At 49.4% G+C, this 14755-nt stretch overlaps 1 protein-coding gene and 1 long non-coding RNA gene across 3 annotated transcripts in view; one reads left to right on the top strand and one right to left on the bottom strand.

Annotated features, from left to right (window-relative positions):
- Positions 1 to 10281: 10281 nt before the first annotated feature.
- LOC144405439 (uncharacterized) lies at positions 10282 to 10810 on the bottom strand. Its single transcript, XR_013467033.1, has 2 exons — positions 10543 to 10810; positions 10282 to 10432 (listed from the first exon to the last, which is right to left on the bottom strand). It is a non-coding gene; the product is annotated as an uncharacterized LOC144405439 (long non-coding RNA).
- An 806-nt stretch (positions 10811 to 11616) lies between these two features.
- The window catches only part of LOC120816354 (contactin-associated protein-like 4), a 55459-nt gene continuing 52320 nt past the window's right edge, over positions 11617 to 14755 (top strand). For both annotated transcript variants that reach the window (XM_078099712.1, XM_078099711.1), the window contains exon 1: positions 11617 to 11837. In XM_078099712.1, the coding sequence (XP_077955838.1) occupies positions 11681 to 11837 (157 nt within the window). In that variant the 5' untranslated portion in view covers positions 11617 to 11680. The remainder of the gene's footprint in view (positions 11838 to 14755) is intronic.

The following is a 14755-nucleotide window of genomic DNA, read 5'->3' as shown; positions in this document are numbered from 1 at the left end:
ACGAGCCTTTGGACGGAGCTGAAAAGAAAGGATTGGATTTGATTCACAAGGACGTCTTTGTGTGTTTTGGATGAGCGTGTTTTACGAAGGTGGAGGCCAAAGAGGCTGTTTGAAACGCTGCGTTTCTCCTTAGTTTAATCAAAGGTCGGCAAACAGGATGTGATGACAAACCGGGCCGGACGGGACCTCGTGCATCAGGGGTCCGGATTCCCACGAGCACACACACAGAAATCATGCAGCTCTTATTAGCTCCATGGCCGAAAGCCGCACTCATCGATAGCAGGTCTGGGCTCTGTGCCACGCGGCCTCTGTCCACCTGCAACACGCTGGCTGATATTTAGGATTTACAGCAGGAACTCGCCTCTGAAAGGAGGCAAACTACCGGCCTGGAGACGTGAGGAGGCCTCAGAGCAGATGCTCGTTGCGTGTTAGGGGAGCACATCCACGCCGGGCGTCGATGCTTCTTTCAGCTACGAGGCTTCGGCCCGCCGTCATCTCAGTGTTCATTTTGCTGAGAGAGCTTTATTTTTAGTGCCGATGTGATGTGACTGGTCCCAGTCCAGTTCTGGGAAGAGTGGTTGGACACCATCGACCCACCGCTGTCTGCTGTGTTTCTATGAAGACTATGAAGTTCAACAGGATGAAGCTGAATGTTCCTGTCAAATAAAGTCAAATAAACTTATTTGCCCAAATTGTGAGTTGAAAATTAAAATGTACTTTTTGTAAACATTTTTTTTCCTGAGTTCCAGCTTAAGCGGGAAACCCTCTTTTGTGTTGCTGAACTAATCATTTCAAAATCACTTAAATTTGAGTTTTTAATTACCATTTACAGCCTTCATTTAATCTTAATTAAGATTCTGAACTGCTGAATGCAAATGTCAACACAACCGTGTCAGTTTTCATTTCAATATTTATTTATCATGTTGTTGTAGTTTGAAGGTTTTTCTTCTTCTCCTCTTTTGTCGGGTCAAAGCATTCATTAATTCTACCGGGACGAAAAGGGCCCATTAAGCATTTAATAAGTCTTGGTGGAACATAAATGAGTTTAACTGGGAATAAATTACCTGCTGAATCACAACTGCTGTTTTACGGCTCTGAGGAGGATTAAAATGAGTTTGCACCTTTAGAGACTGAGACGGAGGGAAGAGACAGAAGAAGAGGAAGACTTTTTCTTCCTCTCCTCGGATTGCCATGATTTTCCCTCCTGGCCCTGAAGGAGAAACGATCCACTAACCCTCTGAACCTGCAGCCACTGAAGCACAAACAGCTCCAGCCTGATTCAGGAGAGTCATTAGCGTCTCCATTAATCCTTTCGCACTCAGCGGGTCGGCTCCCAGAATGCACCTCAAACCCTCCTGGACTAAACAAGCACGTGTCCAGTCACTGAGAAGAAGCTCCTCACAGCAGAGCCCATCGGTTCTTCCTAATATTCAGCTTGGAGAGAAAGTCACGAATCCAAATAGAGCCGTGCGGGTCAGATGTTTACGACGCTGAACCAGCAGAAGGTTGGTGGCGTGTTGGTGGCGAGCGCTCTGAGAAACGTTCCAGCTCCCCCATGAACACGCTGAATGGCCGTACGATTGCTTGACCTTTGCTAGCAAAGTGCTGATGGGAAATGAGCAGCTTAGCGGACTTTATTTCCATCCGAGCGTCGCTGTCAGTGTAGATCGAGCACGACTGGAAGGGACGAGAGGTGTCGGTGTCTGAAGAGCTTCTTTTTTTTTTTTCATTAAGGAAAACAAACAGCTGTTATTTTTCTTCTTCCCCTCTTATGAAAAGATAAAACATCCCCTAAGAAAAGGCGCACGAATCCTCCAACTCGCACTGGGCTACGGTATTGTATAATATGGAAATGTGCAGAATCTTTGGCCATTGGACTCCACCCTAAACCGGGATAATCAAGGGGTCCTGCTCGGCAGAATCCCCCCCCCCCTGGAGTCCAGACACTGGTGGTGCTGGTGAAGAAGAGTTGATGAAAACCAAGGACGAGTGAAGAATGCCTGATAGCTGATGGGGGCGCCTGATGGGTGGAGGAGGGTCGCATCCGCTTTCGGCACTGAAATGAGCCCCGACAGCAAACACAGAGAGAACCCCTTAAAAAGGTTTGACAGCAACTATGTGATGAGCGTGTTCGCAGTGACTTGATAAAGCAAATGATGTTTCCAGCGGGGATTTCCTTTTCCCGTCCCGGACCTTTGGTGATGAGGCCGGTGCTGAATTTAATGTCACTATCCAGTCAATAAAAAAGACGACTGTGCAGTCGCCGCACGTCTTTTCTCCTTCACTGTTAGGAGCTGCTGTTGGAAACAACTGATGCCCGGGCTCTTGTAATAGAAGCAACGCCCTGCATGGAAATGTCCTCACCTGTTGGCGGAATTGGGGTCAAAGCCTTCGCGGGGTTTTGTTTTGTTTGCCCAATGCAACAACACCCGGCGGCGCCTTCGCCGCCCCGTCCGTCTCCCTCGGCGGTCGGTAATAGATGTTTGGATAGGAGGAGAAATAGTTTGCTCGGATCCGTCAGCGGGAGATTGGGGCGGATTGGTAACAAGCGTCGACCCCCCGCCGAGAGAAATGAGAAGAAGCGCGGGAGGAAATGACAAGTGCGAAGGAGGAACTTGATCCGAATGGAGAATGTGTCCCGGGGGGCGGAGCTAAATGCATTACGGGACGGGGGAGAGCGGGAAATGATGTCATTACCAAGAAGTGTGGAGCAGGTTATTAGAAATGAATAGTTTCCCAAATATACGTGTGGGCAATTTTCCCTTTCACGAGTTTGGCGTCTGAATCCGAGACAGCAGCACTGCAATTTTTTGCAAAATGACGGGAATTTACAATTTTGTGGATTGAAGGACTATAAACACACGCACAGTCCGGTATTGCATCCCTGCATCTTAATTGCTCCTCGTCCACAGTCCAGCATCCCGGCGGCTGTGAACTGCTTCTTCAATCAGTTGAAACTGCAGAAATCGACTGAAAAGTCTCAGTGTTTTAACGGTCAAGATTAAAGTCGGATGGAAGATGCAAGTTCCGCATTCTTCATTCTTTCGGTATTTTCTCACTTCGCTCACGTCACATTATGAACTACAGCAGCAGTCCGAGATTCTCCGCCTGAATCTAGACACTCAGTTGTGTCTTCATGTTGTCTCCTGATCGGGGGTCCGTCCACACCCGTCCATGACCCACAGACAGTCACTCTGTGCTAATAGCTAATAGCTTCTTCATCATTTCACACTATTGAGGCAGCTTCTCTCTCCTGGCGGCGTTTGGTTCCAGACGAGGGAAGCTGTCAATCACCGCTGTTGTTGGGACTCGGCCGCCCCCCCCCCCCCCCCCCCACCCCCCCGTTGTGAAGCTCGGGGTTTAATATCACGCTTCACAACACGCCTCAGGGATCCCACCGCTGGCTCATACCTCAGAACAGACAAAAGGTCATTCACATACTTACAGGTATTTAGGGGAAGCTGTGACGGCAGCTCGCTGCCAGAACGCCCGTCAACCAAACGCACACACGCGTGTAAACCGAGGCCGTTAAACGCGGCGAGCGGCTGGCGGTCTTCACTACCACCGAGGGACGTCTTCAGCCTCCTGCTGTTTCCGCCGTGATTCAGCCGTTGGAGAGCCGGTGAGCCATGTTGGGCCACTCCTCCTGCACGCCTTCAAGATTTACACCCGCACGGATATAATTGCAGCGGCGTTTTTCCTCTTACTGCTCTCCTGTTATCGTCCTCGCCGTCCTGTGTAAGTGTCTGCAGGCAGACGCCGCTCGCCTGACTCCATCTCCCCGTTTATGTCTAAATAGGGAGAATAATAGGTGGTGATTCCGTCCTTTGTTCACTTGATGGAGGGAATCTGCAGTTGTGCAACAAGCGTCATGGTAAATAAGTGGGTTTGTGGCCGTTAGTTCTTAATTGTCCTCGCAGCGTCACAGAGAAGACACCACATATTCTTCATAAGAACTTTTCTGACGTTGTTCAATTTAGATAAACGCGTCTTTATCACATGACTTGCGGTGGGTTTGTCCTATTTCAGAAGGGACGATCGTAATACGAAGAGGAAGTAAAATACAGCTCACCAACATGCCTGGCATCTCTCCTAAAGGTGAGACAGAATTTGGCTGCTGCACACGCAGTTCGGTTTATTTGATCAATGCTAATCTTATCCTTTAAAGCCCTGTGCTATCAAAGCCGCTTGGGTCGATTCCCCCCCCCGCTGTGACTTTGTAATAGAGCGCAGCACAGCGCCGCTGCAGCAACACGTGCTCTTTTCCTCCACTCGGTGTACCAGCGTGATTCTGAGGTTTCTGCACCGTGTACCTGAATTCATTGCCGTGGTTCCCTTTGATATAGTATTAATTCATCCCCTGTTTAGCCTTATTCCCCCCGTGGTTACGTGGGTACTATTCCAGCCGGGGTCTTTAGTCTGAGAGCCTCGCCGAGTACCGGCGCGTCGCCTCTGGATATCCGTCTGACGGGGTCGACTCGGAGCCCTGGATCTGCCGCTGGTTCCGTCCTCTGGAGGCTGCGCTGCAGGCGGCTCCTGCAGACATCCAGGTGGTTTGATACTTGCTCTTGTCGCTCCGCTCCCTCGCTGTGCAGCTGCTCTGCTGTCCAACACGTCTCGTCCTCCCTCCTCTGTGACCCAAGCGTTTGGGAGCGGCTGGCGTTCCTCCGTCCGGCCGCTTCCGTGCTGTTGCCCCGCTGGTCTTCTGGCGGCCTTTTGGTCACACGTTTCTTCGTCCTTTGTTTTCTCTGAGGAGCACAAACTGCACCTTGGCAACAGTGACTTAATGGAGCGGACCAACCTTCAATGCAAAAAAGCACCCATGTAAATCCGGAATAAACTCAAGTGCTTAAGAAGTCAGGACGCCGTTCTACTTCCTTCTCCTCTCAGGTAGACGTTACTCAGCTCTTTCTCAACCGTTGCAAATATCAAATTTAGATCCTTTTTAATGACGCAGGTGAATTTCAGGTTTAATAAGAACCTGATTTTCTTTTAAAGAGGCCGTTAATGCAAAAAAAGCTCCGGCTTTGGTGCAGAGGAGCCGCTGCCTCGTTTCCTGGCAGAGACGCGTGGAAGCCGCCGACCGCTCGACCCCCTGGAGCTTCCAGGAGGCCGCGGGCCGAACGACCACAAAAACCCGCCGCTCCTGGAAGAGAAGCGCAGAGGATCAGCGCAGCTGCTGCCGCTGGTCGTCCAGCGCCGGGATCCAGGGATGAAACGGGAGGAAAAGTTACACCGAGCTCACTTTGAAGCGCTGTTTGTATCTCCTCGTCTCCTCGCCTGTTTTTAACCGTTGTGGAACGGGACGTGTTGTCTAATAAATGCAGTCTGAGCCCGAGAAGAAGCCACTCGGTGCCTTGCTCAAAGGCAGACCAATTTGAAATGAGGCCTTTTTAATGTGGCGGCTGACGTTGGCATTTCTGCTGCTGTGGGAAACAGAGCACGCAGTGACGTTGGGCTTCTGGACGCCGGGGACGTTGGTAATCACAGCTGGTGGCTGCAGATGTGCGGCGCAGCGTGAAGGGCTTACCTCTCCATTTGCTGTTTTATTGATGCTTCCCTGTTGTTAGCTCGGCTGTTCCAGAGCAATGAGACGAGTGACGTGACCCGAGCTGAATCACAGTTATTATTGTCACATTAAAATGGGATCCGGGGGGGTTTGTGTCTGCTGGCATGCCGGGTGAGCCGAGCATCGGCATTCAGATGATCACTACACCAACGATTATTTACTCAATATCAGAAGATCTGTTCATCTGCCAGGTCTTTTTTTTTGTAGGGAGTAATTTACCCCCTCATTAAAAACATAGAGACGCTTCCAGTATTTGCGCTCAGCTAATCGCCACCTGGGTCAAACACAGACGCGAGAGAAGCATCGGTCTTATGCAGCTCTACCGAGGAAAGAAAATAATCCTTTTCTTGCCGCCGCGACGCGTCCCTATCTGCCTTCTCTCCATTTGAAAATAAAAAAGCAATACAGATAAATCAAAAGCCCCCCACAGCCGAGCGTTTTCTACAAAAGCAAACAGGTGGAGGAGGAATGCGTTTTATAGGTCATCTGTTCCCTGAAAGTCCCGGTGAGAGGGAACCATCGTAAAACTGTGGGGACATTATTCCTACAGCCGCAGACGGACGAGAACTCGACGGCTAAACAAAACCCTTAATCCCCCCCCCTCCATCACCTGGGGGAGCTCTGATGCAGAGCGGCTCACCTGTAGCCCGCCAGGCAGAAGGGCCTCTGCGAGGGAACCTGCGGCGGTCCTAATCATGTGACCGGCAGCCTGCGGGCATCTCGCGCCATCTGTCAGGGGAGGAGGTAACGGCGCAGAACGGAGGGTCCGACACCTCTAACAACCTCCATTGTCTCACACGCACACACACACACACACACACACGCACACACGTGCACATGCACACACGCACACGCGTGCACACAATGGGGTTTGCAGGAGATGATTTTTCCTTTACTTTTCAGAAGTGTTCTTTTTTTAATTCACAGAGAAGTTCCTTCAGACACCGGAGGTAATTACACGAGGCGGTTAAGCGCGTTGGGTGTCAATCCTCTTATTAAAATGACATATTCTTGGATTTAAACGTTTCAGATGGACGGATTAACCAGCGACCGTCGGGGGGGGATTCATGTCAGATGGAGGAGAGGATCATTTGAGCGCCGTTTCGTTTGTTTTTTCTTTGCGTTCAGAGGAGTTCGGTCTAATTACACCTCGCAGAGGACTCTGAATGGAGCTAGCACACCGTTGACCCATTTTGATGACTCATGGCGTCCAACACTCTCATCCATTAGTCGTCTCTGCGACTGCCCTCGAAGGCCCTCATCCTCACATTTGGGTGCATACTGTTATTTGGGGTTTCCAACAGAATTTGTATGCGTTCGTTTGGAGAGTCGAGGGATGCGTTCTGGGCGTCGGGGTTAAATTCCCCTCCGGGTGTCGGCTCTGGTTGACGAGATGTATCGGCGAGGTGTCAGAGTACAGTGGAGCCGTTTCTCCGCCTCCTCTCTGGCCTCCATCAGCCTGATCTCTGCTCTGCTCTCCTTGAACCTTCCCACTGCCTTTTTTGTTTCTTCTGTTTTTTCAGCTTGGGCCAATATGGCAGCCGGCCTCGAACCGCAAAGCGTCGAAACCGCCCGCGGCCGCCGCCGGCGTGAATACAAAGCGGGGTCGGAGAGCATCGACCGGCGTGACGCCAGGGGCACTTTAGGCCTGCGATGCCGCGGTTTACTCCGTCATACGCTGAGCAGCACACACGGATGGGCCATGTAGCAGCAAACATCCCAGTATTGAGAGAGTATTCCTAGAATAACACATTTAATGCTGTTTAGCAGTGAAGAGAGCTGCTAAGGTGGGAAGAGGACGTAGCATCAGGACTTTTAAGAGGCTCGCTAACCTTAAAAAAGGGACATTCGTTAGCTCAGTCGCTAACGGGCCCGTGTGCTGACCGTGATCGCGGGCAGAGGACTGGATCCAGCAGCGCTGATGTCATAATGTTAAAATACAACCTCACAGCAAAACGTGTAATAGCTACGTTGTGGAGCGCGGTATTCTCACGCTTTTTGGGGAGAAAGCGTGAGAATACCACGTTTCGTTTGCAAAGAGGTCACGTGACCATCAACTTCCCCTCAGCTAAAAAAAGAAAAGTCGGTCCATTATCTGTGAAAAACACAATATTTTCAGCATTTGTATGCATTTCTAGTGAGAAGTATGCGTTATATTTTCATAATCTTTCATCAGAGAACGTTTCTTAGTTTCTGGTGATGTAGTTTCAAGGCGATGTAAATGAATGGGCCGAAATAAAACGTAGTATTGTCACGATTTTGGGGAGAAAGCGTGAAAATACCACGTTCCACAACGTGGCTACTACACGTTTTGCTGTGAGACTCGGTTGTAAAATATTCTAAGGGGCTCTGCTGATCTCTGTCCCCTCATTGGTCCACATGCTCGACAGTGCTTCTTCGTGCCGGGGGTCAGAGGTCGATTTCTGCAGTCAAGTTTGACCCAACATTTCCTCTGAATGTGCAAATGGTTAATTGTGGAACGCTGTCACCTCCCTCTGCACCCTTCTTCACCTGACGCGGTGGTGGTTATCCAGAGAATCTCACAGAATTACTTACCAGACTCGCCTCTAAAATATTCAGTTCCTACATAAATATTCAGCTTTCCCAAAATGATGTATGAGAAAATGTTCCCGAAGTTGCCGGTGGGATGATCTCATAATTAGAAATCATAACTCGTATAACTCAGTTTCAGTTTCATTCAAATTCAACCCCCCCCCACCTCCCCCCTCAGCTCATTCTCATGCCGCTCTCCTTTCCGTGTTTCGTCCGTGTTGGAGGAGAACTCGGCAGAAAGAGAAAAGCCGACGTGATGCAAAATGACCGTCTGTGATTGAGCTCGCTCTGAAGGAACTATCTTCCAACAACAAGAAGATCCGAATGTGAAGTGCAGGGTCCTCATCTGCTACAGGAAACAACCACATCTCACATAGAAACCATCTGTTTGTTGAATGAAGGAAGATGATTGAATCTGATGGGGGGGTTTAATTGTAACTTCCACTTTACCTTCATCCACGCGTCCGAGCTCTCAGGTCAAATGTGTTGAGTTAAGATGAGCCAAGTCCTCATTGTGTCCTTTACTCTAAACCCGAGTGGCCCTTGTGGGGTTGAACTTGTGCTGTATCACTTCTTTCTTGCATGTTAAAATGCTAAAATGCTCCCGTCGGCACGGAGGACAGAGTCAGTTGACTGTGTCAGGAGAAGGAGGTGAACTATTTATTTGCATCATATGTCCGGCCCCCGCCTGTATACGAATGACGACATTCTGACAGCTGCTAGTTTCTCATTCCCGTTCCCTTGCAAATTGCTACCCGTCCCCCCGTCCCCCCGTCCCCCCTCGCCTCCCATTACCTCCACTGTCATCACATTTCTGTTTGAGTTCCTTCTGCTTCAAAATTCTCCAAGCTGACACGGCGGTGCTGAATTTACCAAAAATGAGCCATCTTCTTGAGGAGGAGGAGGAGGAGGAGGAGGAGAGGCCTCCATCTCTCAGCCCCTCTGTGTGTGTGTGTGTGTGTGCGTGCGTGACGAGAGTGTTATTCAGAAACAAACTTCCTCTTGATTGAGAGACGCCTCTCCCTCACTCTCCCTCTCCCTCACCTCCTCTCCGGTCCATGACCGCGTCCGGGCACAACTTCCTCTAATTGGTCCAAAAGGTCAAACAAAAAGATGGTTCCACACCAGAAGGATCCAGCTGCGGGAGGTGTGAAGGAAGCCTGAGACGAGAGAAGTGAGCCCCCCCCCCCCCACGCTGGGCCCCAGTTTCACCCACAAACAACCAACGGAGCCATTTACAGATAAAGTGACATTCCAGTGTCCCCGTCCTGTTTTTAAAGGAGATATTTCATTTCTGAAAAGCTGAGATGTTTTTTGCCTCGGCACCCAGAAGGTCTGCTGTTTCCTCTCAGGGTGCTTTGACAGCCGCCGAGGTGTGTGTCCAGTGTGTGTGTGTGTGTGTGTGTGTGTGTGTGTGTGGTGGGATCCCTTCTTGCCCACAAACCCTGTCCGTTTCCGTGTGTAACATAAGGGTTCTGAAGCACTTTGCTGCGTTGATTCCTTGTTGCTTTGAAGCAACAAGGAATCAACGCAGGAATCACGACCTTTCATTCAATCATTCATTCTGAATTTTTCCAGAATAATCAGCAAAACGGACGCTATTAAAACCTCACGGAAGACGGTCTGGTGGTGTCGTTTATTCTGGACCCTCGAACCTCGACGGGAAGCTTCACTCTCAGCGTTTGCTGCCGAGCAGAAATCAAGGTCGCGAGAAGGAGTCTTTGCTTTTGTCACCAGCACTTCAGAAGCAGCAGAGAGGCTGATTGACCGCATGGCCGTTTCTGGACTTTTTCTGAGCGACTTTTTCCTTCTGCCGGAGGAAAAGAAATGTGTGTGCAGTCAGCCGACGAAGAGAGGCGTGACGTTCCTGTCCGCTGTTCCTTTACGATTCCTACGATATCTTTCTCTCATGGCAGCCGCCCGTCTAGATCTATTTCAGGACACTTTATGAGGTATTTTGAGGAATATGTTGTGCTTTAACAATGAAAACAGGATTTTCTTTCCTATTATCAGCCCCGTCTTTTGTTAAGTTACTTTACGAATTAAATACAGCATTAACATTTTACACATAGAGCATAAATTTAGACTCAAATTTATTTGATTTACTGTTTGGAGGTCTGGAATCGTCTGAAAATATACCACGAGCACACAAGATGTTCAGTTCTAAAGTCTAATATGATTGTTTATTCATTAAAGTGAACCAGAAGTATTAATAATAATAATAATAACTTCTTCTCGTCGCTCTCACTGGTTTTCTGTTTCTCTTTCGGCTCACCCACCACTGGCACCAAATGTTCCTCTGGGGTTCATCTGTGAGACAGACGAGGAATAATCATTAATGTTCATTTATTGTGACTAAATCACATTCACCGTGATGAGCAGCCAATGCAAAGGGCTCATTGTCCTCACTGTCCACTTACTCGGCGGGGACGCCAGGAGCTTCCCTCATCATGCCGCACAACTCGATTTCCTTCAGCCGGATGCAGAGCTCACATATGTCGTCCGCCTCGCTGCACGGGGCCGAACCGGGACCCTCCGCCGTCCCACCAAAGACCTCCAGAGGTCTGTACGCGGGCGCCGTCAAACCGCCCGGCGCGTTGTTGTCGTTGTTGTTTTCCTCTGCGTCCTCGTGGGTGGAGGGGAAGCGACTGACCGCGGCCATATTGAGCGTGTTGTTTTTGCGTGGATTCAAAGAGGAGGGAAGGTTATGAAGGTGTTCTGGAACCAGGAAGGGAACACGGCACACACCCAACTGCCATGTTGTGACAACCAGGGTGCACACAGAGCTGTGATTGACAGGTGATCTCCTGAGAGGGGGGGGGGGGCGGGATATGCGTAACCGTGGTAACCCATGGCAAACTCCTGGGCCCCAAAAAAAAATCATGATTTGTAACTCTGAAGCAACGTTTTTTTTGTGCTTCACAGAGCCGTCACCCGCTGTCGTCTGTCATGAAGGTTGCCGTCACTACCGCATTGCATTGTGGGATATTCCCGCCAGGCAAAAAACTAGTGAGCAGTTTGTGTGCTTTGGGTTTCTGACACCCCAAAAACATCTCACGTGCTGTCTTAGCGTTCTAAATAGCATTTTTTAGTTCGTCAGACGCAACCAGAGTCTGAAGGATGAATTGTTTGTTTAACATTTGGGGAGAATTTGCAGGTTTGTTTCTTCAGCCATGTGGTCAGTGAGCTTCCTGAAGCCGGCCTACCGGCTCTCCTCCACTTTAGAGATTAACCTTGTTCTAGAATCAAAGGCGTTTGCAAACAGGAGACCATCAATTAAATGAGTTGAGCTAACGGACCCGACGGAGAACTTTGGTTTTCAATTTCAAATGAAACGCATGTTGCTACTGATCCCGACACGCAAACTAAATGATGCACATATTATTTTGTATATTTACTTCACATTTTCCCTCACCCTCCCTCTCCCTCTCCTTCCCACTCCCTCTCTCTCCCTCTCTCTCCCTCTCCCTCCCTCCTCTCTCCCTCCTGTCGGGTTTGAGGAGATCTCTCTTGGAGCCGGAGAGGAGAAGTTGTCCGTCTCTCTCTCGCGTCCTCATCATGGATTCTAGGAGTCATTCTAGGAGTCGTCGTAGGAGTCAATCTAGGAGTCGTCGTAGGAGTCATTGTAGGAGTCCTCGTAGGAGTCAAGGGGCCGCTGGGATCGTCGCTCAGGTCGCGCTGCTCCTCTGCAGCGCGCGCGGGACGAGCGGAGAAGGTGAGCGGGCGATGCGGCGTTTTTAGACACTTCTCCCCGGAGGAGACGCGGCGAGTCCGGGCAGCGCGCAGCCGGAAGGGTCGCGCTTTAAACGGGGGGGGTCCCGATATATGAATGATATTCCACCAACGTCATCGCGGGCGTGTGAGCGATATTAATGTAAATGATGACTTATTTGCGTAAGTGTACCAATGATAACCGGATGAGTTAAACGGTGAATTGCGGACCGAATAACGTTCACGCACGTGCCCCCCCCCCCCCCCCCCCCCCCCCCGCCGCGCGCCTTTAACTTTTATTCCACGTCTTATTTACTTATGTTTTGTAGTTTGAGGACTGAGAGCAGCATCTATGTGGAGGTTCGTGGTTCATCCTCCGGGGGGGCTGTTTGTTGGTGCTCAGTGCAGAAGCATCCTGGGTCCAGGCAGGACTGGAGCGGGGGAGGAGGGTGCAGAGGGGGGAGAAAAAGCTGCTCGTCCCTCCTCTCTGCTCCCCCCAATGAGCATCATGTGTCTTGTCTTTGTTTTCTCCCTTTTCTCCCCCCCCTGGCTTCTCATCGGCCCCTCTGTATTTCTATTATCTTTCCTCAACTCCCCCTCACAAATCCCCCCAAAGCTCTGCTTTCATTTGTAGTGCAGGAGAATATGTTGGGCTGAATTTCCAGTAAATGATTTATTAAATGATGCACGAAAAAAAAAAAAATCTTTCCAATTTTTCACTCTTCTGCTCCAATTCGTGAATTCACGGAGAGGATCCCGGTTCTTCATCTTGTGATGTTGCTACAGAGAGAGTGAAACAATGAGAGACGGCAGTGAGGAGGACAGCATGTTTTTAGGTCCTCCTCCGTCCTTCCTCTGTTCTTCTTCCTCCACGGAACCACCGTCTCACTAAAGTATCCGTCTCCCCTCCTGCTGTGTCTCCTCTGCTGTTTCTCACTCAGATCTGCTGCAAACTTTTAAGTCCTCCTCTTTCTTCCTCCATCCTCCCGATACCTTTGTCTTCATTTCTCTCCTCCCCACCTGCATCTCCGCCCTCCTGCTGCTGTGGCACTCTTTCATCTCCAAGTTCTCACTCTTTTCTATGCCTATATATATATATATATGCAAACACCTATTGGTTATAATATATATTTGGTTTCAAATGATACGGTTTGGTGAATATCAGACGTTAATGTAAAGGTGCTCAGTCTTAAATGTGAGCATTGATATAAAAGCAAGCGATCACTTGGTTGGATTTGGGGTCCTGGCGTGTTAGGCATGTTACGGTTTGTACGCCAGCTGTGAGCCTCTCAAAGCCGCGGTTACCCAGAAGCCCCCTGGTTGTGTTGCTTTGCGGAGAAAACTTTCCATCTTTTAAAAATCTCCGTAACATGAATGTTTCATTGCCTCCGGCTTCATTAAAAGCATTGTCTTGCTACTTTTATATGTTAAAAAAAAAGCCCTACAAAATGGGGTTTACCACCTCGCAAGAAATAAAATGAGCAATTACAATATTATAATTTTTTTTAAGTGTATTCTCACACAATTGTGTCACCGTGTCAGAGAAACTTGTTGGATTCCATTATTCATGTGTAATGTAAGGCTGATACAAACAGTCTCTATTTGGTGCAGTTGTTGCAGAAATAGTTTTCTGCTCTTCACTTTAGTTTTGTCTTCCTTTGCCTCCCTCTCTCTCCCTCTCTCTCCCTCTCTCTCTCTCTCTCTCAATGTCTCTTTATCTGTTTAAACCACAGCGGCACATTGAGTTAAGATGGAGGAAGATGGAGGGACTCCCGGCCTCGCTGTGCGTTTATCGGCCATGAGACCGTCACACCAAAGGCCCCTCTGAGCCGCCACGAGTGGTGGTTTTAGTCACGTGTCTCGTGGCCTCGGTTCGGCGCTCGGCCAGAACGGGGACGCGCTGGCATTTAAGCGCGCGGCTCCGCTTTTGCCGTTAATCACGGTGGCGTTTTTTGACCCGCGGCTCGTCCGAAAGTCCAAAGGTGGAAGTGTCCTTCGGCAGGACCCGAAACCGCAAAGCGCCCCTGATAAGGACCAGGTTGTGCTGGTGAATATGCCTTGAAACGCTTCGCCTGAAGGTGTAAAGTATCTCCCGGTCGGGTTGAGAGGTAATGCATTATGAAAGTGCATCTTTCCAAAGTTTGCTAAGCGAGGGGGGGGTCAGGCTTTAGAAAGAAGCCCTTTTTAATACCCGATAGAAGGCAGTCACAGGGCCCAAAATATGAAGGAATAACCGAAAACCAGTGGAATGATTTGTAAGTACAGTTCTTTCTCATTTGATTTCATCCTAGAAAAGCACGTCTCCGTGTACTTCAGCCGCCTTTTTGTGACAGCAGACAATCCACGTCACAACAATCGCACTTTTAGATGTCAACACATTTCCAAACAAACGTCGCCGCCTCGGCTGATAAAGAGACAATATTCAAGACTTTGCAAAATCAGAAGAGTTTAAAAATAGATTTTTAAGACTCACGCGCCGGAGCGGTTCAGCGCCGCACGCGAAGGTCAGACCGGATTCTATACGTTGGGCCACCGGATCGTTGGAAACATCGCGTTGGCGAGCGCCGGGTGTTCACGGTCCATCGGTGGCCGTTTAAACGGTTTTAACGGAGATGCCGACCGTCACAGATGTTTTTATTGTACGATTGAAATCGTGGGATTGAATCGGAACGAGTCTGAAGGGTTTTAGCAGACGTTCCCCGGATGACGGTAGTAACGCCAGGGGAGGTTTCTTTCATTACAAGTTTATTTAATTAGAGCCGGTTGTGTTTCGCTACTGTTTATTGCTTCTCTCCTGCGTCTCTAATTGTGCCCTTAGAAAGTTTCGTTGTCTTATAACTGGTTTTGTTCTGATTTATTTCACCGGCTCCTCGGAGCTCTGCACTACTTTGCATTCGTGTCTGTATTAATTACTGGATTTAA

Source organism: Gasterosteus aculeatus, chromosome 3, assembly GCF_964276395.1.
Source record: "Gasterosteus aculeatus chromosome 3, fGasAcu3.hap1.1, whole genome shotgun sequence".
Taxonomy (NCBI): Eukaryota; Metazoa; Chordata; class Actinopteri; order Perciformes; family Gasterosteidae; genus Gasterosteus; species Gasterosteus aculeatus.
The sequence above is the reverse complement of the archived record's forward strand: the minus strand, read 5'-3'. Positions and strand labels throughout refer to the sequence as shown.